This window comes from Erpetoichthys calabaricus, chromosome 11, assembly GCF_900747795.2.
Source record: "Erpetoichthys calabaricus chromosome 11, fErpCal1.3, whole genome shotgun sequence".
Taxonomy (NCBI): domain Eukaryota; kingdom Metazoa; phylum Chordata; class Cladistia; order Polypteriformes; family Polypteridae; genus Erpetoichthys; species Erpetoichthys calabaricus.
The window spans coordinates 22,533,559-22,560,630 of NC_041404.2; the positions used below are offsets into that span (position 1 = coordinate 22,533,559).

Sequence of the window (27,072 nt, forward strand, 5' to 3'; positions counted from 1 at the left end):
TGATGCTACACAGTGATTGTGGGTCACAAAAAACACACAGAAAAAAAAAAACAACAATTTTAGGTTGCAAGGAAAAAAAACTGTAAGAATCAATGACTTAGGGAGTTCCAAACACCTAAAGAAACTGATCAGGAAGACCAAATGCATTGCAGGGCAAACGCCACAAGACCTTAGAGGAAAAGAAAATGTTGCTTAAGATTACAGACCATCAAGAGCAATGTTGCCCATCCTCTCCATGATATGTTATTCTGGAGCACCATTACCCACTATGGTGTGTAAAGAATCGTCACTGAGGCTCTTTTATGCTGCAGCAATCACACCTGTTTTCCCTCTTGCCAGCTGTCGTACACTTTGGTGTAGAAAATTATTAAACCACTACTATTATTATATTGTGTCACGCATGTGTGGCAGAGGGTGGCTCACTTTAGGTATGTGGTACATCCCAGAATGAGAGGGGGCACTGTCGCTAACAGCCTTGTCTGCTTTTTCACTCACGGTGCTGAGAAAGCGCCTCTGGATGGCAGCAGAGCTAGAGAAGCCCCTTCTGGTCCAGCTGATATAAAAGTTAGGGGTTGCCACAGCGGCTCATCTTCTTTCATATCTTCCTGTCTTCTACATCTGCTCTGTTACACCATCACCTACATGTCCTCTCTCACCACATCCATAAACCTTCTCTTAGGCCTTCCTCTTCTCCTCTTGCTTGGCAGCTCTATCCTTAGCATCCTTCTCCCAATATACTCAGCATCTCTCCTCTGCACATGTCCAAACCAACGCAATCTCGCCTCTCTGACTTTGTCTCCCAACTGTCCAACTTGAGCTGACCCTCTAATGTACTTGTTTCTAATCCTGTCCATCCTCGTCACACCCAGTGCAAATCTTAGCATCTTTAACTCTGCGACCTCCAGCTCTGTCTCCTTCTTTCTGGTCAGTGCCACCGTCTCCAACCCATATAACATAGCTGGTCTAACTACCATCCTGTAGACCTTCCCTTTCACTCTTGCTGATAACCGTCTGTCACAGATAAATTTAGTAGTATCTAACATGTAAAGTTACACTTATAGATAGATTTCATTTTTACTTTTGTACCCCATCCACAATTGACTTCAGCTACCCTAACCATAAAAAATGAGTTTAATCATTATTGCAAAGATGACTGAGTTAGTGCCACCGTTAGCTCTCAGCATGGGGCACCATTAGATGATGATATACGCTATGAAGACTTTAAGAGTAAAACAGTGGGTGATAATTACCAAGATGATAAAGTGGGTTGCTGGACAGTTATGTACGATTTGTGGGCTCTTCGACCCATCCACAGCCCACTGGCACATTTTTATGGCCAGGAAATGCATAAGCACTTGGTGCTAGAGGGCCCTTCTCAGGGCTGGTACCAGACTTTCTCTGTGATCCATGCACGTAGCTGAAAGTTCACCAAGGTCAAGGCTTATTGAGCCTAGAAAAGGTATTTGCCAACTTGGACATTTTCACTTTTTATCACAGTGAATTTTCTCGCTCACTAATCATATATGACATCAAAGTAAGTAATTATATATTTTTTTAAGAAGATAGTGAAATATTCCAAAATCTTACTGTTGCAGTCTTTCAATGTGTAACTGTTCTTCTCTTATATAGTCCTTCAAAGATAAGAGCAGGCTCCTCTCCAAATAAATCAAGTCTGTCATTTGTCCTGGGAGGCATTTAAAAATATATATTTACAAATGTGACAGAAGAAACAAATAATGGTTAAACTAGGAAAATAAATTATAACATAATATAACCTCTACTTTTTAAACCCAATTAATTCAAATGATGAAAGCTTAATCCAAGAGTATCCTTCTGAAGGGTCAGTCAGTCAGTCATTGTCCAACCCGCTATATCCCAACACAGGGTCACGGAGGTCTGCTGGAGCCAATCCCAGCCAACACAGGGCGCAAGGCAGGAACAAATCCCGGGCAGGGCACCAGCCCACCGCAGGGCACACACACCCACACACCAAGCCACACATTAGGGACAATTTAGGATCACCAATGCACCTAACCTGCATGTCTTTGGGCTGTGGGAGGAAACCGGAGCACCCGGAGGCAGACACAGGGAGACATGCAAACTCTACACGAACCCAGGTCTCCTTACTGCGAGGCAGCAGAGCTCCGACTGCGCCACTGTACCCCCCCCTTCTGTAGGTTGAGAGGTCAAAATAACGATTTGCATTTATGCTTTGTTTTGGGTGAAGCTTTTGACAAGGTTAAAGTTTGTATCTCTACCGCACTGCTAGTCCTGTAAGACTAGGCCATGCTGCTGGGTAGAAATGGTAAAAAAGTGACTATTAATGCCCCCCCCCCACCTTCACCACTGTGATTGTGTCCCTTTAAAGGTGTGCAACAGCTCCACTCAGCATTGTGATGACCAAATTGCCCACAGCCTTGGCACCTTCTTGAACCTGGGTCATGATGAACTACTGCAATGAGGCCCCAAACAAGCAAAGGCTGGTGCAAACAGTTCTCAGTGCCTTTATTCAGTGCCCAACAATAAAGTAGTGTGGTGCAGTTCAATCGGTGTCAGTGTGCAGGTTAAACTCCATCAATGAAATCAACCCAAAACCAGATTAAAATCTAGAATAAAATCCCATCCAGGATCAGTTCATTAAAAACCACAAGTACCCACCTCAGTACATCATTCCTCAGCCTCCTCTCTCTGGCTTACCCTTTGGGTTCTGCCCAGCACAATGGCAAGCACAGTCAACCCTCTTCAGCTCAGGTCCCCCCCCACCATCCCTCACTATTCGTGGGGACCTACCAAACCCTGCTCTCTTGTCCCTTTGCCATCCCGTGGCATCTGTGGGACCTCATAAGGGTGATTGGCCACTCCTGCTCCTTTCCATTGCTCAGCAGGAGTGACCCTACGCTTAGAGTGATTGTCTACTTTCTGCCACATCAGCTCTGACGTGATTCTGACACTTTCTCGATTCTACCTCCAGTCTTTCGTTTCATTTCAATCTCCATTCTGTCCTGCTCATGCTCCTTTTTTACTCTCGAGGGTGCAGGTGCCTTGATTATAACACGGAGAATCAATGCGAAACAGCTAAGCTGATCGCACCCGCACATTAACAAGCAATCAGCTCACCTCCACACTTAACACCCACAGCATCACAGCAGCGCACACCCTCACCCGCTGAGTTTTTATTTGAAAATCCGACACCTGCACAGAGCCCTAACCTGCTTCACCACAACTGAAACTCACAGTAGAAAGAGCTGACTAAATGGCAAAGGTTCACTGGTGTAAAGGTGGCACTAGGATGACATAGGTGAGGAGGAAGGAGTTCAGGAAAGTGGAGGAGTCAACCTAGACTAATAAAGGGTGAGCCGCTTTACAAACCTATGGGATCAATAGGGACAACTCAGGGCAATAAATCCTGTCAGGCTGGAATGTCAGAAGAAGGCAACAAAACTGGAGGCCTGTACAGGCAGGCCTCCCGTCTGAGACAATAAAGACAACAGGGAGCCCCCAAGTTATCAGGGGAGCCTATTCAGATTAGACCTTATGGGTGCAGTGGACACATAGGTTGCCAGAGGGCACAGTCGGGTTGGTGGCACAGAGCTACTATAAATATGAGGAACCCTGAGAGGAGTAGCAGCGCCAGGATTTCACAAAATGCTGGGCCTAAATTTCTCAATGTCATTTTTAATTACTTTGAAATATACGGTGTCACACGCGTGAGCATGGGAGGCAGCTAAAGGCCTCGAAAGAAGGTCATTCCCAGTCGGGTCAGAGCAGAGAGCACTGACCCTTTCTTTTTTTATCCTTGCAGACCAAATGCAGGAAATTCCACCTGGGCCCTTTAACGTCACTTCCGGTTCCACCCCAGAAGACGTCACTTCCTCCTTATGCCTTTAAAACCCACCCTGTCTGTACCAAACCTCAGTTTGGTTTTTGTCTGTAAAGATCACTACTTTGCAACCTCTTTCTTCAATTTTGCAGCCATTTCCAAGTATACGGGAGGCTGCCCTAAACCTCTTTTTGTGTCAAGGCCTGGTTATTTATCACAACGGTCATCTTACAAAGCACTTTAGAAATCCAGTCATAACCAATGTAAATAGTGTCTTCATTTTGTCTTATTTGCACATTTCTTCTGAATTATTTTTGTTAATTCAAATTTAAATCCACTTACAAATGTTGAAGATAAAACTGACTGCCTAGTTTTTGATGATACAGGCACACATGTCATCAATAATATTCATTATTTGACCAGTAGCATTATATAACAGCAAACAGTCAGGTTCCTGTTTTGCCATTCCTTATAATTTGCATTTGTCTGCCTGATGTGTGTGTTTCCAGTCTCTGAATACATGAGTGAATCTGTCCACAATTCGATTATTACAATAATGTCAAAATCACATCTTTTGACATTCTGTATTCCACCCACAGATTGGTTATCTGTCGTGTCAATAACCCTTAAAACTGAACACCTCACCAGCTGTAATAGCAGCTGGAAACAAGGAAGTGTGTGATGACAAGAGAGACCACTGCCGTATTGGTAGGTGGGAAAGTGAGACATCCTTCCAATCATTTAGATAGGAGCAAGGGCCTTTGGAAAGTAGGCCCTAACATAACATCAGGAAAGAACAGAAGGCCAGAGTACAGCAGCTTTAACTGTGCTCAAAAGGAGCCAAACACAACATCTGATAATGATAAAGCACGTCTGTTGGCAGCTGAATTAGATATGTCCCTTTGTGATTGATTCAGCCTAGAATAGCTATAATGAACATATTTTGCTCTAACACAGTATATTGGCCATCTCACAACTCGAGTCTTGGACCCTGGTGTGATTCCCAGCTGGGATACCTCATGTGTTGAGGTATGTGTTTCTACCCTACTGTTCTCGTTTCTCCTCTTGTCTTCAAACTAAATCTTTTCTTCCAGATCAGGTCTGTTTCACGTTAACGTTTTGTTTTTTTTGATTGGAGTGAAAACAGTTTTCCAAACTCAGGTGTCAATTACAGAACCAAAATGAAGCCCATCCAAAAACAAGGATCTGGAGTGTGGTTCATGTGAACTCCAGTAGAGTCTAACTGATACTAACTCTGTATATTTTGGTTGACACTGCAGTATGTGTCATGTTACGAGAAGTGTCACTGGTAACTTGTGAGTGGTGCACCTTTCTGTGTATTATATCTGTGGCAGACAATCCACCTGTGGTATGTCCAGTTTTACAAAGGAAAAAAATATTTACAAAATTTCAAATTCCAAACCTCTAATGAATGAAATGAATCTTGAAGCTCTGCAGCACTTGGAGAGTACATGTCCTCTGAAGAAATCAAGAAATAGTTGATATGAATGCAGAAAACAAATTAAAGTGTAGGATACGGTGTGGAAAACATGAAGCATGTCACATTTTAAAAATACGTGCAGTAAAACCTCGATTATCCATCACTTGATTTACTGTAATCTCCATTAACCATCAGGGCAAAACAAAAAAAACACTGCACACGCCAGTGTCTACCTATTACTACTGCCACACGCTACACTGCGAGCTGTGCACATTGGAACAACTCTCCCTTTTGCTAGTGCGTAGTGTTCTTCCTCAGCACTACATGCCATGCCGTATTTTGAAATCACAATGTTGGTTACTTACCATCGGCTTTAATAGCATTTCATAGCTTTTCTCTTTTGTTATAATAAATCTACTATACATTGTTATGGCCGATAAACATATGGGTGTGGTGCTGGAATATTCACAAAAAACTGAAATTATTAAACGTTTGGAAATGGCAAAAGCGCTTCAAGTATTGCTTCTATTTACAGAGTAGGAAGAACAACAGTGAATGATTTAAAGTGTGATGCCGACAAAATTGAAAAACGTGTCGAAAATGTAAACCACTGATGGTAATGTTATTCTGTATTAATGTTAATGTTCTTCTGTATTGTAAGCTTCTTTTAAAATTCTGATATATTACGTTTTGTTAATATATTGTGACGTGCAGGCAGCTTGTGATGCGCTGTGTGGGAGCAGAACGGGTGGAATGAATGCTGTAAGTGAGTGGACTGGGTGAAGGGCTTCTGCTCTGTAAGGGGAGGACACGACTCTTAGAAGAAGAGTGACAGGAGAAAAACGAAGGTGCGGTGGAAGGAAGTTTTGAATAGAGAATCAGGAGACAATAAAGCAATATAGAGAAAGAAGGAATGTGAGTGGCAGGAGAACAACTGATTGGTAGGGAAAGCTTTCTTTTATTATTTTGGAAATGTGCTGTGTAACCCATGAAGGAAGGGCACTGTTTGTCCAAGTAAAATGTAGAAAACTCCAGTACCTCTGAGTTGCATTTTCTTATTACACTGGTCATTACAATATTATATAGTGAATATTAAAATTAATATAAACATAATATTAATTTTTTATATAAGACAAAACAAATTTTGTTAATACTATATTATATTTTGCTAATATAGTTTTTTTCTTTTTTGTAAATAATAAAGCCTCGGTTCACAAACGTCTTGGAACACGTACAAATCGATTTATGACCAAAAAGTTCATCAAACTTTTGCATCTGTTCACGACCACACACTTGGTATACGAACAAACTAGTTTCCCTTTCGGTTTGTGCGCGCTGATGATTTCCGCACGTGTTCAGTCTCTCCCTGTGCATTTCCTGTGCAGTGAGCAAGAGAGAGAGACACACACACACACACACATGAGAGAGACACACACACGCGAGAGAGAGAGATGCACACATGCGCGAGAGACGCACACACACACATGCGCGCGTGTGAGAGAGAGAGAGAGGGGGCTGGCCGCATAAGGGCTTGTTTTTAAAGAGACAGACAGCATTGTTTTAACCTTGTTGTATTTAATGAAGACTTTTTTCTATTGGATTTTAACCTGCACTTCACTTCTGTTTACAGCTATCGGTTCATTGCGTGCATTGTTGCAATGTTACTTTTCTTGGTGGTTTATTAAATTACAGATTTTTCAAATGTTCATTTTTTCCCTGTGCTTAAAACTCATTAAAAAAAGTGTGTTTAGCCAGCGGTTGGTAGCGCTATAGCGCAAACTCTTGCAGTGTTAATTTTCTCTGTTCAAGGTTTTCTCAGTGTTATTCAATGTTTTTACATTTAGTTTACTATTACGCTGTACATTCTATGGTATTATTAACTATATTTGTGCTTAAAAATCTTTTAAAAAATATATTTACATACAGTTCGTACGGTCTGGAACGGATTAATTGTATTTACATACAATCCTATGGGGGAAATTACTTTGGTTCACGACCAAATTGGGTTACGACCAGAGTTTTAGAACGAATTATGGTCGTGAACCGAGGTTTCACTGTACAACTATTTGCTAAACTAATCTACTGTATATTATTTTTAAAGTAGCTGTTCTGTTATCCGTCTTTTCTCATATCTGTCAAGGCCTCGGTCCCGACCTCTGACTGATAACCAAGGTTTTACTGTACTGCATTCCTTCACAGAGGTGTGAATGAGAGGCAGAAATTGAATTGTCCTTACTGGCAACTGAGAGATTACAACAAGGTAAATAGGGGAGTGAGAATTAGGCTTTACAGAGCAGTATATCATGTTTCTCAAAAAAACATTAAAACCTGTAAAAAAAAACTCAAGTAGTTTTGCATTTCGTAATGGTGAAATCCCCTGCAAAACAAATTTTTATGTTTAGTGAATTGAAACAGGTGAGATTTGATCATCAATATTTACAATTGTGGCACCCAGATGGGGCTCATGCCCAGTCGGGACACCCAGGAAGACAGGAGGAGGGCTAATTCCTCCTCCAGACCGCGAGGGGGCATCTGCCCTGGTTCTATTGGAGGCCACTGGTACAGAGCTTGGAAGCTCCACCCTGTAGGGGCCCGATGCCTTGGGAGCACTGGACCTCAGCACTTCCGCCACACCCGGAAGTGCTGGGGGGAAGAGGATTGGGGACACCCGGAGGACTTCCAGGTGCACAGCCAGAGCTTCCGCCACACAGGGGTGTGTCAATGGAGGCTCCTCGGGAAGCACCTAGAATCCATCCGGGGGTGTATAAAGGGGGCCGCCTCCCTTCATTCAATGGCAAGAGTCGGGTGGAAGAGGACGAAGCTCGGTGGAGAGGAGTGGAGGCGGTCCAGAGACTGAGAAGGCATTGTGTTGTGTGGCCAGGACTGAAGGGGTGATTGGTGCTGCGGCACTGGGTTTGTGCACTGCGATACTTGTAAATACAGTGATACCTTGAGATACGAGTTTAATTCGTTCCGTGACCGAGCTCTTAAGTCAAAATGCTTGTATCTCAAATTAATTTTCCCCATTGAAATTAATTGAAATGAGATTAATTCGTGCAAGCCCCCAAAAAACCACCCCAATTTTTTGTTAAATGTTTTCAAAATAAGAAAAATGTATTTATAATGAACAAATATTGTATACAAACAAAATAAAACTTAATACATAAAAGAGAATCTAAAGAAATAAACAGACGTTGGCAAAGCCGATTAGCGTATTGTAATGTTTTTCTTTCACTTCACTTTTGCTTAACTTAATTTTCTTTTTCACTAGTTTTTTTCTTTTTTGACACGCTTTCATCACTTTCATTCGCATGGCGTTTCAATAGAAACCTGTCCAAGGAGCTTTGTTTAGTCCTCCCCTTTAGAATGTTTCTGAAATGAGTTAGGCAAGTGTCATTGAAAAGCGGCGCTGCAAGTTTAGTTTCTTTTCAATAAAGTCAGGCGTTAGGCAAGTGTCATTGAATAGCGGCGCTGCAAGTTTAGTTTCTTTTCAATAAAGTCAGGCGTTAGGCAAGTGTCATTGAATAGCGGCGCTGCAAGTTTAGTTTCTTTTCAATAAAGTCAGGCGTTAGGCAAGTGTCATTGAATAGCGGCGCTGCAAGTTTAGTTTCTTTTCAATAAAGTCAGGCGTTAGGCAAGTGTCATTGAATAGCGGCACTGCAAGTTTAGTTTCTTTTCAGTAAAGTCAGGCGTTAGGCAAGTGTCATTGAATAGCGGCGCTGCAAGTTTAGTTTCTTTTCAGTAAAGTCAGGCGTTAGGCAAGTGTCATCGAATAGCGGCACTGCAAGTTTAGTTTCTTTTCAGTAAAGTCAGGCGTTAGGCAAGTGTCATTGAATAGCGGCGCTGCAAGTTTAGTTTTTTTCAATAAAGTCAGGCGTTAGGCAAGTGTCATTGAATAGCGGCGCTGCAAGTTTAGTTTCTTGTCAATAAAGTCAGACGTTAGGCAAGTGTCATTGAATAGCGGCGCTGCAAGTTTAGTTTCTTTTCAGTAAAGTCAGGCGTTAGGCAAGTGTCATTGAATAGCGACACTGCAAGTTTAGTTTCTTGTCAATAAAGTCAGGCGTTAGGCAAGTGTCATCGAATAGCGGCACTGCAAGTTTAGTTTCTTTTCAATAAAGTCAGGCGTTAGGCAAGTGTCATTGAATAGCGGCGCTGCAAGTTTAGTTTCTTGTCAATAAAGTCAGGCGTTAGGCAAGTGTCATTGAATAGCGGCGCTGCAAGTTTAGTTTCTTTTCAGTAAAGTCAGGCGTTAGGCAAGTGTCATTGAATAGCGGCGCTGCAAGTTTAGTTTCTTTTCAGTAAAGTCAGGCGTTAGGCAAGTGTCATTGAATAGCGGCGCTGCAAGTTTAGTTTCTTTTCAGTAAAGTCAGGCGTTAGGCAAGTGTCATTGAATAGCGGCGCTGCAAGTTTAGTTTCTTGTCAATAAAGTCAGGCGTTAGGCAAGTGTCATTAAATAGTGCCACTGTATGATCAGTTGTAATTTTTTCAGGGTGTTTCTTTTCTTTAAAGTTCGAAACTTTTTCCCACATTGCAAACACTTCCTTTATCTCACTTTAAGAGATAAACTCCTCCGCGATACAGATCTCCTGCAGAACCTCCATATGTTGCTGTGTATATAGTTCCGTCAACTCCTCTGTCGTCAGTTCCTCGGAATGTGCGGGGACAAGCTCTTTGATGGCTCGTATTTCGAATTTTGGCTCGAAACTCAAGACAAAAAATCGACCTAGTGACGGCTCGTATCTCAAAAAACTCGTACATTGGGGCACTCGTATCTCAAGGTATCACTGTATTGTAAATAAACGTGTGTGTGGTGAAACCATCATATCTACCTGTCTGTGTCCGGGCTGTTCCCCACACAATGTAAATTATGACCAACATTCACTGATATTCCAGTAAGTTTTTCTAAGTGACAAACATATCTCACTATGTCCTTCACAAATGTTCACTGTGGGCATACAGTAGCTGACGTGTTTTAGTCATTTCTAATGTTATTAATATGGTTCATACTTCAACTTGTTAATAATTACTTTTGGCATTATCCCATCTTTGTAGCGTTTAATTTTTTCGTGTTTTATTTTAATGCTGATTTTTATAGCATGGGGAGCAAGTACCAAATCAGACTTATAGTGGTTACTAAGATTGCACAGTCCACCTGCAGCAGGGTGGAGGGCGTATTTCATTTGTTTACCTTTCCACATTTTCAGCCCTACATAATCCAGTCCAAGAACATGAAGGAAACACTGAGTGCATAGCAGGATGAGGTGCCTGTCTGTCATAGAACACATTTGTACATTCACCCAAACCTACTGTATATACTTGCGGATAAGTTCTCCCGCGGATAAGTGGGGACTTGATTTTACAGTATAATTTCTGGTATTTTATAATGTCGGTCGTATAAGTTGAACGCAGGAAACTCACGCTATTGGTACAAGGGATTATGATATGCTAACACTTACCTGAGAGAGTAGCCACGGAGCACACTGCCTTTTTTTTCTATGTGGGTGCAGCAATGCACTGTATCTGCGGGTGCTCCTAACCACTCTCTCTCACTCTCTCTATTGTGCCTACGTGAATATCTGAACTACTCCAAAGCAACGTTTTCACTGATTTTTGTTTTTTTGTATCTCACACCCTCATACACCTTTATGGTAAGAGCATCCCTTATTTTAGATGGAGCGTTCAACCAGAAGAAAATATGAAGCTGGTTTTAAATTAAGCCTTGTTGAAGTAGCGAAAGGAATTGGTAACTGCGCTACTGCAACAAAATTCAATGCGTCTGAAACACTGATGCGAGATTGGAGGAGGCAAGAAGATGTAAAAAAAAAAAATGTAAGTGTCGCATTTTTGAATGGGCGTATAAGTCGGGGTGTGATTTTATGATCGATTTTTCAGGTTTCAAGACCTGACTTATACTTGAGTATATACAGTACATGGAAGCAATTTTCTTTGGAGTGTTTAAATCGATGGTTCCCATCTTTTTCTGTGCCTCATACCACTAGAAAATGTTTGATTTATGTTCGCAATTTCTAATTTTTGAACCACAAATTGAACCACAAACAGTACTGCAGGTGAACAAACTAAACTCAAAAAAATATAAATGGAGCAGTTTACCTCTATAAATCTCAATAATCTTGTAAATGTGTCCCCCGTGAAGCTTAGACACATGATTGACGTTCTGGGTTTTGGGGTATCCCACGAAACATCATGCACCTCAAGGAAATGACACATGATCAACGATTGAGGGATTTGGTGGGATTAGTGACCTCTGTGAAGCAACAGGAGCCGGCACAGCACTATGCACAGTTGATGAGCTTTGTCCCCCAATATTACCGCCCATGTGCTACATTGTTAAAATTTCTGCACTAGAAATAAGTACCAGACCTTGAACTTCTCTATGGGTCATTGCAAGGTCAAAATTCCATTCTCTTAAAAAATTTTGCTCACTATTATGAATACAGCAAGGAACCCGTTAGATCGGACATTTCTGTGGCTCATTCATTGGTGACAATTGCATGTGTGATGCTTGACTTTTTTTATACCATAGAACAGGAACAGTAACTGATAAATGACCTACAAATGACGGCCCACTGCAAGACACCGATTGCAACTCACTCATGCAGTCTTTCTATTTATCACACCCCCCCTAAATTCCATCTCGCACCGCCTGGGAGCGAGGACACCCCAGGTTGGAAACCCCTTGTCTAAATGAATATAAATCAACGTATTTATCTGTCTCAAGCAGGGGTTTTACTTGACACACAAAGACCCCTAAGCTGTAGGGTTCATGTGTGCGCAGTTTTTTTCAGAGATATATGCCTTTTAACAATATTTATCTGACTTTTTGAAAGTCACACCTGGGCCATTATGTATTCATTATAAATTGCTGATTCTTGTAGCTATTGGAGTAAGCAGGTTTACAGAACAAACATTTCGTCTTTCAATTCCCTCTATTATGAAGAGTAAGAATTAATATTATACATTAAGAAAACCCCCACATTCATCTATTTGATCTCATATTTGGTACAGTAAGCAATTTACACTAAGGCGAATTATTGTAGGAAATGCAAGGTACTTTTTATGAGTAAGTAAAAAAAAAAAGAGTCGATGCTTTTTAGGAGTTAATTTGTAACCAAAACTCAATGTAATGTGTCAAGCTTTCAAACTACTGTGCCTGCACTTGGGGGCGCTGGGGCTCTAAAGTTTCTCAAACAAATCCCACAGAGAGGAAAGCCAAAGATCTCAGAAATAAAAGTCTATAAGGTGTAGCAGTAGATGCTCGTGTCCACCTCTCGAACCCTCAGGTACCACTCTGATGACCAGGTGAATGTATAATAATATTTTATTATAATACTATACTGTGCACAAAGCACCCTCCACTCCACACTCATTAACCAATACACAATTCTCTATAATACTCTCCTCCTCTCCCAGACACGTCGCCACCCTACCTCCCAGCTCAGCTCAAATGTCTGGGCTCACCCAGAGTCCTTTTAAAGCCCCTGACCCGGAAGTGGCTCCAAGCCAAACCCACAAGTCCGTTTTCCTTCCGGGTCAGGGCAAAGTCCTTTTCTTCATCCCGGGAGCACATCGCTTCTTCCAGTCACGTGACTGGAATGCACTCCCGGGTTATAGGGCATGCCAGAGCCCACTAGCCCCCCTACAGCGCCCCCAAGGTATCCAGCAGGGCTGTGTCAAAACACTACAAAGTCCATGAGGCCCTGCTGGAACTCGGGGCACAAATATGCTGTCCGGAGGGCTCCTCCTAGCGGCCTGGGGGTGACGACCGGAGTCCATAGCCGGTCGTCTGTCACAATGGACACAAGAGAACATGCAAACTGCACATAGACAGCGTCTGGCAGGAATTCAGCCTTGTAACTCTTGAGATGCACGCTTGCAATACATGGCACCAGTGTCTCCAGACTTGCCTTTGTGTTAATGATAAATATAACTTCCCAAACTGACCAGCATTTTTAAAGTAAATTTTAAATTTCCATTTAAATTGCATTTTACATTTTATACATTTGTAATTCTAGTTTTGTTTTTTTATCTTACTTATAGCTAACACTTACACTAGGTGTAGACATTTTTGGTTTATCATAATAGAAGTCATCATCCATGCACAGTATTGCAGCATACAGTGGCAAAAAATGATGTCCCCATGGACTATGGTGGAACATATACATAAATACAGAACAAGTGCTAGACAGGTAAAGAGCTATATATACAGTATATATATAAACAAATAATAGGTGAATGAATAACAATTTGAAAGAGACAGTGATAAATAATAAAAACAACTAATACTAAAAGACCACTTAAGAAAAAAGTGTAACAAATGCAATGCATATAAATAAGCTACTAGGATACTAGGAGCAGATCTGAGGGCTGGGGAGCAGCAGAGTTCAGAGTCAGGAGAGCCAGCAGTTGAAGCTGTGGCAGAACCTGACTGAACTGATTTGGATGCTATGGTACCTTCTGTCTTGTGGAAGTAGAAAAAAGAGACCATGGAAAGGGTGGGAGCGGTCCTTCACTATGCTTTGGACTTTATGGATGCAACATGTGATAAAGATCTATCTAAAAACCATTAACGGCACACTGCACAATAATGTGCAGTGAATATGCTTGACTTGAGCCTTCATAGTTTTCATCCTCTTTCTCTGTACGTTTAGCATTTGTTTGCTCAGAGGTTGATGCTCTTGCTGCTTCCTGAGCAGCTCTTCTTTTCTCCACCCTAGTGGCCCACTTCTTCTCTTCTTTCATCGGCATCTTTTCATGTTAAAACTGATTAAGTCAGTGCTTGTGTTGCAATTACTTAGTACTTTTTTGCTTAATTTTTCACTTAAGATGGCACTTAAGTCTTCAATCTGTCTCAAGAATGATTTAAGATATGAAGAGGTAGGAGAAGTGACGGCAAAGATGGTAGGGATAAGAATGGCGCCCATACGCATGCGCTACAAGGCCACCCTGCTGGCCACTGAGTTGATTCTAGAATAAAATAAAAAATAAAAAGAGGACTAACCTTGGAGGTCACTCATTACCCCGAAAGCGGATAGTAGACGTCACGTAGTATATGTGTACCAAATTTCAGATCAATAGCTCAAACGGTTTGTGAGCTACAGGTGATTTAAAATCCTGGACAGACAAATGAACAGCCACGGTAGCGTATTATATAAGAAAATATGAGTACATTCAAAATCCAAAAGATGACACTTTACAATTTTAGATTTTAATTAATTACATTTTTGTATTAGTCACAGTTAATAAATATTTGACCACAAAACAAAGAATATGTTGATCCTTTATACCAGTGACAATATGCTTTTACAGTGCCTCCCTGACTGTGACTGCTCCTGTTACCTTTAGCTGTAAAAAGCTAAATTTCCCCCTTGGAACAAATAAAGTTCTTCCTATATCTCTATCTTTCTGTTATCTATTATACAGTGTATTTCATATCTATCTATCTATCTATCTATCTAAAAATTATTTTTTTAGATAATTACTTTTACACTGAAAATTGCCTGACATTATTCTGACCGTTAAACATGCTAGCTGAAGTAGAATGAAACACACACACAGCGTGCAGAAGCTCTCATCCTAAAACACTCGACAGGTTTCCCAGAAGCAGAAGCTGAAGTGTGGTCTATTACACTCACCCTTTACATGGTTAAATGTGAGAATTTTACTCCTTGTTTTTTACTTCAGTGCAATATATTTAGGATCATAATGAAATGATAAAGATGATCTAAATTGAGTTTATTTGCTTACATAAATGTGACAGTCATAAGTGCATTAAGATCTGAATTTCTTACTAGCTGATCTGCCTGACTCTAATGACAGAGTGTACAACTATGTTACACTCGTTCCCACCTGTGCCCACTGATAGGACCCTATTGTAACACTGCTAATAACTGATTACTTTAATGCTTACCTATTGAGGAGTAAAACTCAGTCTGAGTAGAGGTGACAAGCCAGCAAGTAGCTGCCATCCAACAAAGCGCACTGCAAAGCATCATGTCCCAAGTGTAAAGTCCTGAGAGACGTCTTCTTGGTTTACAAACACAGGGTACATAATAAAAATCTAAGAGGAGCACAAGCATGCAATTATGCCAGCGAAAGACATCCTCCTGGTGTATTGATTCTGTCAAGACAAAATAAGGAATAAGCAACAATCCAAACCACTAAATAGACCAATTAAGGGCAGCAGTTAAGGGTTAAGCAATCGTCAGGCAGGGCAAGCTGCAGCAAGCAGACACAGACTGGATCGTCTTCCAGCTCTGACAGCAATGACATGAAAAACAAATTTATAGGAGTATATCTTGAGGATTTAGATATCTGTGGCTGTTCAGAGTGAGCCGTCATACTTAATGGTAAGAAATTACAGTATGCAGCAAAGACAAATGAAGAATTTGATTCTAAGGGATAGATAGATAGATAGATAGATAGATAGATAGATAGATAGATAGATAGATAGATAGATAGATAGATAGATAGATAGATAGATAGATAGATAGATAGATAGATAGATAGATAGATAGATGTCTTCAGTGCTGTGTTGTTCTGATCTCCCAGAGTTCCCTTCCAGAGACAATGACTCAAATATTTCTAGCCTAATTAAATGGACATTAAGAAGAGACATCATAAAAGTAATTTAGTTTATTTACAAGAAGGGTAAGTAAGGTAAGAAAGGTTTAAAGATAAAGTCTTCATTAAGAGGTCTCCAATTAAGTGAAAATTTAATAGAAATGTTGAATATATTTTATATGAATATATATTTATATTTTATATGAATATATTTTATACAAACAACCGCAGATGCATTAAACAAGCTACCTAGAATTAAAATGGACATGAGCACACTGGGGACTGTCACCTTTTGGGATAATTACAGGAGTTAGGCAACTATCTGGCCATGTTCACTTAAATGGTTTCCTCTCCTCAAAACCATTTCTTACGTTCTTATCTTCTAAGACAGTTTGGCGTCTCTTAAGATGCCTGAGGGTGTATGAATGATGTTTGCCACCTGTACCAGTATGCCTCATTTAGGTCACATAGTGTCTTTCACAGCGATCATCGTCACAAAGCATTAGGCTGTGGCACACAGTATTCTGTAGATGAACAGGATCAGTGTTTATGAAAATGACAGATAAAACAGACAGCTTTAAATGTACGTGAGTAAATTGGCAGGTAGTGAGCACCTTATAATTGTTATCTGACATTTATGTGATTGGGGTTTTTGAGGCTGACGATTTATTTCTACATTATAGTGTAGGGATTAATAAAGTATCTATCTATCTATCTATCTATCTATCTATCTATCTAGTGTGATTATTTTACTTAAGAGGTGATAAATGGCAGGTAATAACACCTCTAGAAACCAAAAGATGTCATTAACTTGTAACTGTTAAAGGGGGCTTTGTGTTAAAAGCTGACAGCTACACCACCAGCGCCTCCACGCCATCCTGTCATAAAGGAAGGAATTCACATTCCAGTTTTGAAAGAAAAGAGACTCTCCTGGACTTTGCAGCACTTGAACTGAACTAGAAAATGTATTAACTGAAACACATAGCTTACCTGCTTCAGTGTATAAATAAGTTAGGAAATTGTAAGGGGAAAATATGGAGTGCTTATTTTCAATATTTAAAATATCTTGGTTATGTGACTGTCCATGTTTTGTTTGCTCCTCTCCGTGGTATAAGATGTTGGTCAGGTGGCCCAGCCTGTAGTAGTGAAGTACCCTGAGTTTCCATTCTGGACTGTGTTTTGAGTGATTGGGCCGTCTGTTCCACCTACACGGCCACATCGTTTACTCACTTCTGGGGCTCCAAAAGAAATCCACAAGTGCGTACCTGATGCCAGTTTCCACTGCTCTAAAATTCGGTTTCATTAATTGCCACAATTGTCTGCTGAATCAAGTTCATCGATGCCTTAAAGACTTTTGACGGCCTGCATTAGTCTCTATGCAGTCTTCTCTGCTCAGAACTAAAAATGCTTAATTCTCTGAGTCTGTCTGCCATGCTGCTTGAATCCTGAGGCACTCAGCCTCCTCTCTGCTCAGTTTCTAGTCCTCCTTTCTTGTTTTCATATCAAGACATCCAGAGATCTCCAGATGTGGTCTCAACAGGTCATTAGATGGTCTGACTGCAACACCCCTTGATTTATGTTCAAGTTTCTGCAATATAACTTACCTGACACTGTCAGTCCAGTAATTCATTTTGAACTGTGGTCAGTTGACAACTGATGAGAATAAAAACTCCAATCAGTGGCATCCATGGAGAAAATAAACCCCCGGGAGCTCCACGGTCTAAAGAGAGAATCAGACATTAACACAGATCTGGAGACCTCAGCCCCCTGGGCCATCTAATCTGACAACAAATTCTTTCTATCCATTGATTCCAAGGCTGCCAGTATCGCAGGTGTCTTTCCATGGACGTTTCAGTTGGCAGCAGAATACTAAGAATAGAAACAGAACAGAGCAGGGTTAGTAATGGTTTATAAAGAGCATAATACTTCTGTTTTTGTACAAATGACTAACAAGCTTTAGAGCTAATCAGCAGCTCTAGTCAGGGTATACCAGGCTAAAGTATTGAGTCTTCAGCCAGGATTTAACTGCTGAGACCGAAGGGGCCTCTCTTATACAAGCAGGCAGAACGTTCCACAGCTTCAGGGTCTTGTAACTTATTATTTATTATTGATTTTAATTAGAAACAGATAACATTCCATACAGTCAAGTCAACTTTAACAAATCAAAGCAAAATTCGACCCTACCCAAGAGAAAGAGAGAGGAGCCAGCAACCAAAGCTATTCTATAAAAGGAGCAAGAAAAGAAGGGTATCCTTTTCCCTGAAACGGAAGCTTATTCTAAAATGTTATTGATTAGATCCTGCCATATTAAAAAAAAAAGTTTTGAACAGATCCTCTAAGTGAGAATTTGATTTTTTTCAGTTTTAAGTAGTACAGAACATTGGTCACCCACTGAATTAAGAGTGGTTGGGTGGGATTCTTCTAGCTGAGCAAACAGGCAGATCATTCCACAGCTTCAGGGTCCTGCAACTAAAAGCTCAGGAGAACACGTCATGGTGACAATGAATAGCATCCATCATAATAAGCTCTAATTTTGCCAGCCTCTTCTCTCTATCCTTTGTTCCAGGGTCCAGGGGTCCATCCTTCAAAACAGCTATCATTCCTAATCAGTTTATTCAGACCTCTGACACCCCCTGGACTGGTATTACTTTCCCAGCTGACCACAGTGTAGGACAATGCACTAGCCACTATGGCCTGGTAGAACGTCCCCAACTGCTTGTCACAGACATAAAGGATCTGAATCAGGCCTAAAAGAAGATCCTGCTCTCAGCTATTCTGTGGATCTGCCCATTTTTGAGTCTTTGTATTGGGCTTTATTTGCTTAAGGCTGTTTTCTGCATTGAAACCATCTGTCTGGTCAGTCCAGAGGTCAGGACAGCGTCTAGAGTTTAATTGTGCTATTCGGTTTCTTGACATCATTTCAAATCAACAGCACCAAAGGCAGACCTACGTGTTTTTATTATCTATTATTGCAAGAGATATTTCTGTAACCACAATGCCTGATGCTACACGTTTCTGCTTTTCTCTAAATACTTTAGTCTGAATGTAGAAAGATAATCATGAAGGGTAAAGCAGGGACCAGAGGACAATTTGACAGGACTGCGTTCTTGGGGAACTGCACTTTATCAGGTGACACAGCATTTAAAGCTACCACCTCACAGCCTCAGCATCCTGGGGTCAAGGCCTGTATGGAGGAAAAAAGTTCTTCTCATATCTGTGTAGAGTTTTCTCTAGGCACTCAAGTTTTCCAGCACTCTCCATATTATGGAGTGTAGCTGTGCTTTGTGATGCTTCTTTGCCAACATGTTCCTAAATAAGGCACAGAATGCTTCTGACTATTTACATCTACAGTATTCATAGTATAATCCTAAACCATGCAGCATTTATATACTGTGGAAGATCAGCCCAACTTCAGACAGACACCAGGACACACAATGTTCAAAAGCACATACTTTTATTTTCTTTTTCTTCTACATACAACGCAGACACCAAACAGCCACAATAGCTCAGTTCCTTTATACTTTACTTTTACTTTTCTTTCTCCTTCTCTTCTTGTTCTTGTTCTTCTTCTGCCGCCTCTATTCCTCTCCTCGCAAGCTCCATCCTCTGCCTCCTGACTCCAGCTCACTGAGTGGAATGAGGCGGCCTCTTTTATACTGCACCTGGAAGTGCTCCAGGTGCTCCCTGATCAACTTCTGGCAGCACTTCCGGGTATAGGGAAAGTGCCGTATTCCAAGGCTCCAGAGCTGTCCAGGCACCCCCTGTAGGTGGCCACGGGTCCCAGCAGGATTGAGCTTCTAAGCACCAAGCCTTTAGCCCCATTGCAACCCAGGGGGGCTGCCCTCTAGTGTCTGTTGACATGTTCTCTCCCCCAGTTCTCTAATCAAAAGGGCATCCTGACCGGGCAAGGACCCCGGCCGTCTGTCACAATACATAAACACACAAAATACATCAAACCCACCTGGAAACTGAAATAAAAGTGACAATAACATTAGAACTGAGAAATGGCCGATGCTGGTGGGACTCCTATGTCCCTAAAATTGGTTTAAATGGGTTTGTAATATTAATGGAGGTATACTGTGAAAGTGACCACTACACCCACCACTCCTAGTTCAGGTGGATTCCCAGAAAGCAGAGTAGAAGGACTTGAGATGAGGATGTTGTGGGGTGGTCTAAGTAGATAGATAGATAGATAGATAGATAGATAGATAGATAGATAGATAGATAGATAGATAGATAGATAGATAGATAGATAGATAGATAGATAGATAGATAGATAGATAGATAGACAGACAGACAGACAGACAGACAGACAGACAGACAGACAGACAGACAGACAGACAGACAGACAGACAGATAGATAGATAGATAGATAGATAGATAGATAGATAGATAGATAGATAGATAGATACATACTTTATTAATCCCAAGGGGAAATTCACATACTCCAGCAGCAGCATACTGATACAAAAAAACAATATTAAATTAAAGAGTAATAAAAATGTAGGTAAAACAGACAGTAACTTTATATAATGTTAACGTTTACCCCCCCCCCCCCCCGGGTGAAGATTCGTATAGTGTGGGGGAGGAACGATCTTCTCAGTCTGTTAGTGGAGCAGGACAGTGACAGCAGTCTGTCACTGAAGTTGCTCCTCTGTAGATGACACTGTTTAGTGGATGCAGTGGATTCTCCATGATTGACAGGAGCCTGCTCAGTGCCCGTCGCTCTGCCACAGATGTCAAACTGTCCAGCTCCGTGCCTACAATATAGCCTGCCTTCCTCACCAGTTTGTCCAGGCACGAGGCGTTCCATTTCTTTATGCTGCCTCCCCAGCACACCACCGCGTAGAAGAGGGCACTCGCCACAACTGTCTGATAGAACACCTGCAACATCTTATTGCAGATGTTGAAGGACGCCAGCCTTCTAAGGAAGTATAGTCAGCTCTGTCCTCTCTTGCACAGAGCATCAGTATTGGCAGTCCAGTCCAATTTATCATCCAGCTGCACTCCCAGGTATTTATAGGTTTACACCCTCTGCACACAGTCACCTCTGATGATCACGGGGTCCATGAGGGGCCTGGTCTTCCTAAAATTCACCACCAGCTCCTTGATTTTGCTGGTGTTTAGTTGTAGGTGATTTGAGTCACACCATTTAACAAAGTCTTTGATTAGGTTCCTATACTCCTCCTCCTGCCCACTCCTGATGCAGCCCACGATAGCAGTGTCGTCAGCGAACTTTTACACGTGGCAGGACTCTAAGTTGTATTGGAAGTCCGATGTATATAGGCTGAACAGGACCAGAGAAAGTACAGTCCCCTGCAGCGCTCCTGTGTTGCTGACCACAATGTCAGACCCGCAGTTCCCCAGACGCACATACTGAGGTCTGTCTGTAAGATAGTCCACGATCCATGCTACCAGGTATGAATCTACTCTCATCTCTGTCAGCTTGACCCTAAGGAGCAGAGGTTGGATGGTGTTGAAGGCACTAGAGAAGTCCAGAAACATAAGTCTTACAGCACCACTGCCTCTGTCCAAGTGGGAGAGGGATCGGTGTAGCATATAGATAGCATCATCTGCTCCCACCTTCTCCTGGTATGCAAACTGCAGAGGGTTGAGGGCGTGGTGGACCTGTGGCTTCAGGTGGTGGAGCAGCAACCGCTCCATGGTCTTCATCACATGTGACATCAGAGCGACAGGCCGGAAGTCATTCAGCTCACTAGGACGTGATACCTTTAGGACTGGGATGATGCAAGATGTTTTGCAAAGCCTCGGGACTCTCCCCTGTTCCAGGCTCAGGTTAAAGATGCGCTGTAGAGGACTCCCCAGCTCCAGGGCACAGACCTTCAGCAGTTGTGGTGATACTCCATCTGGACCCACTGCTTTGCTGGCATGAAGTCTCCTCAGCTCTGCTTACCTGGCCTGCTGTAATTGTGGGTGGGGGGAAACTCTCTCCTATGCTGGTATCAGCAGAAGGATGGGTGGAGGGTGCAGTACTCTAAGGTGAGAGTGGGTTAGGGAGGTCAAACCTGTTAAAGAAGTTGTTCATCTGGTTTGCTCTCTCCATGTCTCTCTCGATGGTGGCACCCCGCTTCGAGCTGCAGCCAGTGATGATCTTCATCCCATCCCACACTTCCTTCATGCTGTTGTTCTGCAACTTCTGCTCCAGCTTTCTCCTGTACTGCTCCTTCGCTGCCCTGAGCTGGACTTGGAGTTCCTTCTGCACGCGCTTAAGCTCATGCTCATTACTGCCTTTAAAAGCCCTTTTCTTCTGGTTCAAAAGGCTCTTGATGTCACTTGTAATCCATGGCTTGTTGTTAGCATAGCAGCGTACTGTTCTTACTGGAACTACAATGTCCATACAGAATGATGTAGTCAGTAGTACAGTCAACAACCTCCTCAATGTTCTCCCTATGTGATCCCTGCAGGATATCCCAGTCCGTAGTTCCAAAGCAGTCTCTCAGAGCCTGCTCTGCCTCAGGGGACCACTTCCTGAATGAGCGTGTGGTTGTAGGTAGCTCCCTCACTCTTGGTTTGTAGTGAGGCTGAAGCAGAACCAAGTTATGATCTGCTTTCCCAAGCATAGGCAGCGGGGTGGCGCTGTATGCGTCTTTAACGTTTGCATACAGTAGGTCAATAGTCCTGTTTCCCCAGGTGTTACAGTCCACATGCTGTGAGAAAGCAGGTAATGTTTTGTCCAGCGTCACATGGTTAAAGTCTCCAGCTATTAGCATAAGCGCAGACTTATGAACAACAGTTCGATGTCCATTATGCCAATATCCAAGTAAAATATCCAAGTATGCCCATTCATCTGATGTTTACCAGTCCCACCTCATTTCCTTCCACCATGCCAGCATGTTTAAAAGCTCTGGCCTCCAAAGATGGCCATATTAGACTCCAGTGGTCTTAAATGAACTTTATAAAAATATGTACAAGGTACTGGTAAAGTTAGTAAAGGCTTTATTGGGCTGTGAACTTCAGCACACATTGGGACGGTTTGTGACCGAGTGTGAAGCGGCAAGTATGAGGATCAGCTCCTCCAAATCTGAGGTCATGGTCCTCAGTAGGAAAAAAGGTGGACTGTCCTCTGAGTTACTGCTTGAAGTGGAGGGATTTAAATATCTTGGGGTCTTGTTCACGAGTGAGGTGAAAATGGAAGTTGAGATCGACAGAAGGTTTGAGGTGGCGAGTGAAGTTATGCAGTTGCTATACCCATCTGTAGTGCTGAAGAAGGAGCTGCGTCAGAAGGCAAAGCTCTTGATTTACCAGTCGATCTACGTCCCTGCCCTCACCCATGGTCATGAGCTTTGGGTTATGACCAATAGAATGAGATTGCAGGTACAAACAGCTGAAATGAGCTTTCTCTGCAGAGTGATTGGGATCTCACTTTGAGATTGGGTGAGAAGTGACAACATCTGGGAGAAGCTTGGAGTAGAGCCGCTTCCAGAAGAGCCATTTGAGGGGGTTGGGGCATCTGATACGGATGCCTCCAGGACGCAGGAGGTTTTAAAGGCACGGTCAGCTGGGAAGAGACCACCAGGAAGACCCCACGCTTGTTGGGAAGATTATATCTCTCAGATGGGAATGTCTTGGGATCCTACAGTATGAGCTGGCAAGTGAGGCTGGGGAAAGGGATGTATGGGCCTTACTTCTAAGACTGTAGCCCCCTGGATAAGCTATGGAAAATGGATGGATGGGTGGATACAACTAAAGTGTACTCTCACCTATTCCACACAAATTCTTTAATACTTAAAAACAGGCGCTGGGGAGAGACAAAAAGAAAACTTAAAATAGGCATTCCAAGTCTGGCAAAATAAAAGAATTCCTTTGCCAACCACACAGCACACAGCCCTAGGGCTGATGGCTAAGCAGAAGAGAGTGCGTATATCAAACCTGATTAAAACCACAAAAAGATGAGTAACGTTTCATAGTTCTGGCCAGTCAAGTGGCAGCAGACATGTACGAGCACAGGCAGGGCAGAGACGGCAGCCAGCCCAGACACACTGAAACCCAGCCTTTTACCATCTCAGTTGGTCTGTATAGCGCTCTTCAGAGACAGCAGACACAGAGGTTCTGTGACAAGTTCACAGGAACTTTAGAAATTACATAACAAGTACACAAAAAGAGAACAAAATGGTTGAAAATGGATGAACATAAATGGAGCCCAGCAATATCTATCCATAAATTGCCTGTTGACACTTCAGGAAGGCCACTGATGGCAGGGAGGGATGACAGTCACCAGAGACAAATCTGATATTGAATGTCATCCTAAAGGCGCTGGCTGAAGTGTGAACGTGCGCGTCCGATGAGCAACATGGCAGGGCTTCGTTATGCCTGCCTCAGAGTCCGAACCCTCGAGGTAGGCTTCATATCCTACATTTAAAGTCTTATAACTCCCTGCCCCGCCATTTCTTTAACAAGTCGTTTTCTCTTAATGCACAATTGTCAGGTGAATGGCTGCTGAACAACAAGGACCTTCAGAGAGTTCCCTGCAGCCTGTTGAGATCTTTTCACTGCGCTGTAATGAAACAGGCAAAGCATCTGCATGTGACAAATGCAATAAACACAAAAAATATGGAATTTTGTTAGAAAAGCCTTTTAATATCAATTTTAAAAAATAAACTTGCGACAACATGTGATCTTTTGAAAAAAGACAGAGAGATACTTAGACGTCCCACGAGACGGTCAAGTTACGTCAAACTTACAACCTTTGGAAGCAAGTCCCGTGATACACATGCAGAGCAGGTTAGAGATAATGGAAGTAGGAAGATTCGAAAGTCTCAAAAAAAGGAGAGTAAAGATCGCATTAGCGCAAACAAATGGAAAATATTACTCGGTGAAATAACGGAACAGCAAAAAGAGATCGAATAGTGTTTGAGGATGTCTGGAGAAGAGAGACGAAATGCAGATCACGCGGCACGGCAGCAATCCAGCAACTGATCGAGCAAAGAGGAGGTGAAATAAAAACTGTACTTGTTTCCCATTGTATCACCGTTTAAGCATCTCCTTGGGATGCGTTCGTCCACCCATTTCACAATGGCGTGTAGCCCTGGCGGGGGGAGGGGGGAAAGGGGTTGGCAAGCGAAGCAAGCAGGGGGCAAAGCCCCCTAGTTTAACATAATTTGACATGTAAGCTGCTTTTTATGGTTGGCACAGTTTATATCTATTGCAGGTAATACCAGTCACACAAGGTTTTATGGTGATCCACGTAATTGGCGAAGTATTAAATGGAGGAGCATGCAGTACAGATAATTGGGATTATTAGGTACGTTCATCATTCATTTAGGAAAATGCTGGGCAGACTCAGCAGCTCATTATCCTGAGGGCCTTGAAGATATCTCAAGTACTTGGAAAGAAGGCTTAAATGCTTGAGGCTTTGTGAGGAAGACTGCACAACATGCTGAAGATGATATGAGACAGGGGCTAAGGTGGAGTGGGCATGAAAATCCAGGGAATGGAATCATCATCATGGAGAGGCACAGGAGGAAAGAGCAAACTCCATGGCCACATGTGCTGGCATGAGATACAAGAGAAAGCAGACGATCAGCTCTGGATTGTCTGACTGCTAATGTCATTCTAAAGAGGGAGTATGTGATGATGTGGGGTTCTGCTCCAGGCTCCGTCTCCATTTTGGGAGCTCTTGAACCCGACACCGTCAGTAATGTCACCGGATGAGCTGGACAGTGAAGAAACAGTGCTAAAGTGTGTGGACACTTTTTGTGACTGAAGACAGAGAAGAAAATTAAAATTAGTAAAAACCTTTTATTGATACATACCAGGCAAGGGTAAAATGACAGAGAAATACAGTCCTAGGACACCGCACTTCATCTGCCTCGAGCGCAGATATCCTTGCTCTTTTATAGCTTTCTAGTTTCCTGATCGTTGACCACGTAAGCAATAAAAATAGCGTCCTGACTCATTTTGTATTATTCCAATTGGTAAAGTCTTTACCCTAAAAGTATATTTTCTTGTCACACACATCATTGAAAGAAAACTTCCAGAAAGTATATATGCTTTTTTGTCACGTACGCAAAACACAAACAAGTTTGATCATTCTGTCCTATTTTCTGTACTTACACACATACATTTTGTTCAATTACATCATTTTATGTTTTTACACTCCTCCCTTTTTGAACAAAATGATGTGGGCAATATAATTAAATTGAAATGGTTGATGAAGGGGAAGGGGGGGGGGAAGGGGATGGGGAGGAGAAAATGGAAGAAGCTATACGAGACATGTGCTCCTCATGTAGCATATATGCCCTTTCCATAGAGGCGGTAAAGTACTTAGATATTATATAGCGAAACAAAGGGATAATACAACAACCAACCAGGAGGAGGAGGCAAAATGCCACAACCAAAGAAATGAAAACAGATCTTATCCATTGTCCCCAGGATCCGAAGGAGGATGCAAACCACTGATCCCAGGGATTTGTAATGCCAGAATTAGTGGTAAGTTCATTAGAGAGAGCAGTGAGGCCTGCCAATGCACGAGTTATTGATCCATCTGGCGCGGTATTATTAGGAATATATGTACAACAAGCATCGCCAAACAGCACAGACGCCTCCCTTTTCCGCAAGTAACATGTCCAAGGCTAGACGATTTTGCCAAGTCATCAGAGAAGTACGGTCAAGCTGTTCATGTATGCCTTCAATAGCGTCTTTGGTGAAGTTAAGGAAACGTTGTTGGTTATAATAAAGGTAATTAATCCAGTCAACATTCTTATTAATAGTAATTTGGGGTATGATAGATTCAAAACCGGCAGCAACTTGATCCCTAGCTTTAAATCTGTCTGGGACACCCCTGGGGACTCCAATAGCATCTATGTATACTCCAGGGCCATGTAAGGAGATATTGGTAGGCATATGGAAAAGGGAGCGGGTATGTCGGAAATAAAAAGGAGGTGTGGAATAATATGGGGAGTGAGAGGGAGGTAAGGATAGAAGTCTAAAAGGCATTACTAATTGGACTGGAGCACAGGTACCAGACCAGTTAGGGGGAAGGGTGGCAAATAATTGGGACCTACGGCACATCCACCAAATATCTGATCTAGGAGTGGTTTGGGAGAGGAGAAAGGAAGACAGAACGGTATTCAGAGAAAAGTTGACCTGAAAAGTTTGAGAACAGAAGGAAAATGGTAATTCTCCTACCCATGTCGTTCCATTAGATTTGAAACATGTATAATTTCCTTCGTGAGTTTGAAACATAGGGGTAGTCATGTGACGGGTGGGG

At 42.2% G+C, this 27,072-nt stretch overlaps 1 protein-coding gene across 1 annotated transcript in view; it reads right to left on the reverse strand.

Annotated features, from left to right (window-relative positions):
- The window catches only part of LOC114660239 (prolyl 4-hydroxylase subunit alpha-2-like), a 44,265-nt gene extending 28,847 nt beyond the window's left edge, over nucleotides 1–15,418 (reverse strand). The window contains exons 1-2 of the mRNA XM_028812795.2: nucleotides 15,190–15,418; nucleotides 1,588–1,684 (exon numbers count right to left, since the gene is read on the reverse strand). Of these exons, the coding sequence (XP_028668628.1) occupies nucleotides 1,588–1,684; nucleotides 15,190–15,358 (266 nt within the window). The 5' untranslated portion in view covers nucleotides 15,359–15,418. The remainder of the gene's footprint in view (nucleotides 1–1,587; nucleotides 1,685–15,189) is intronic.
- Nucleotides 15,419–27,072: the final 11,654 nt, after the last annotated feature.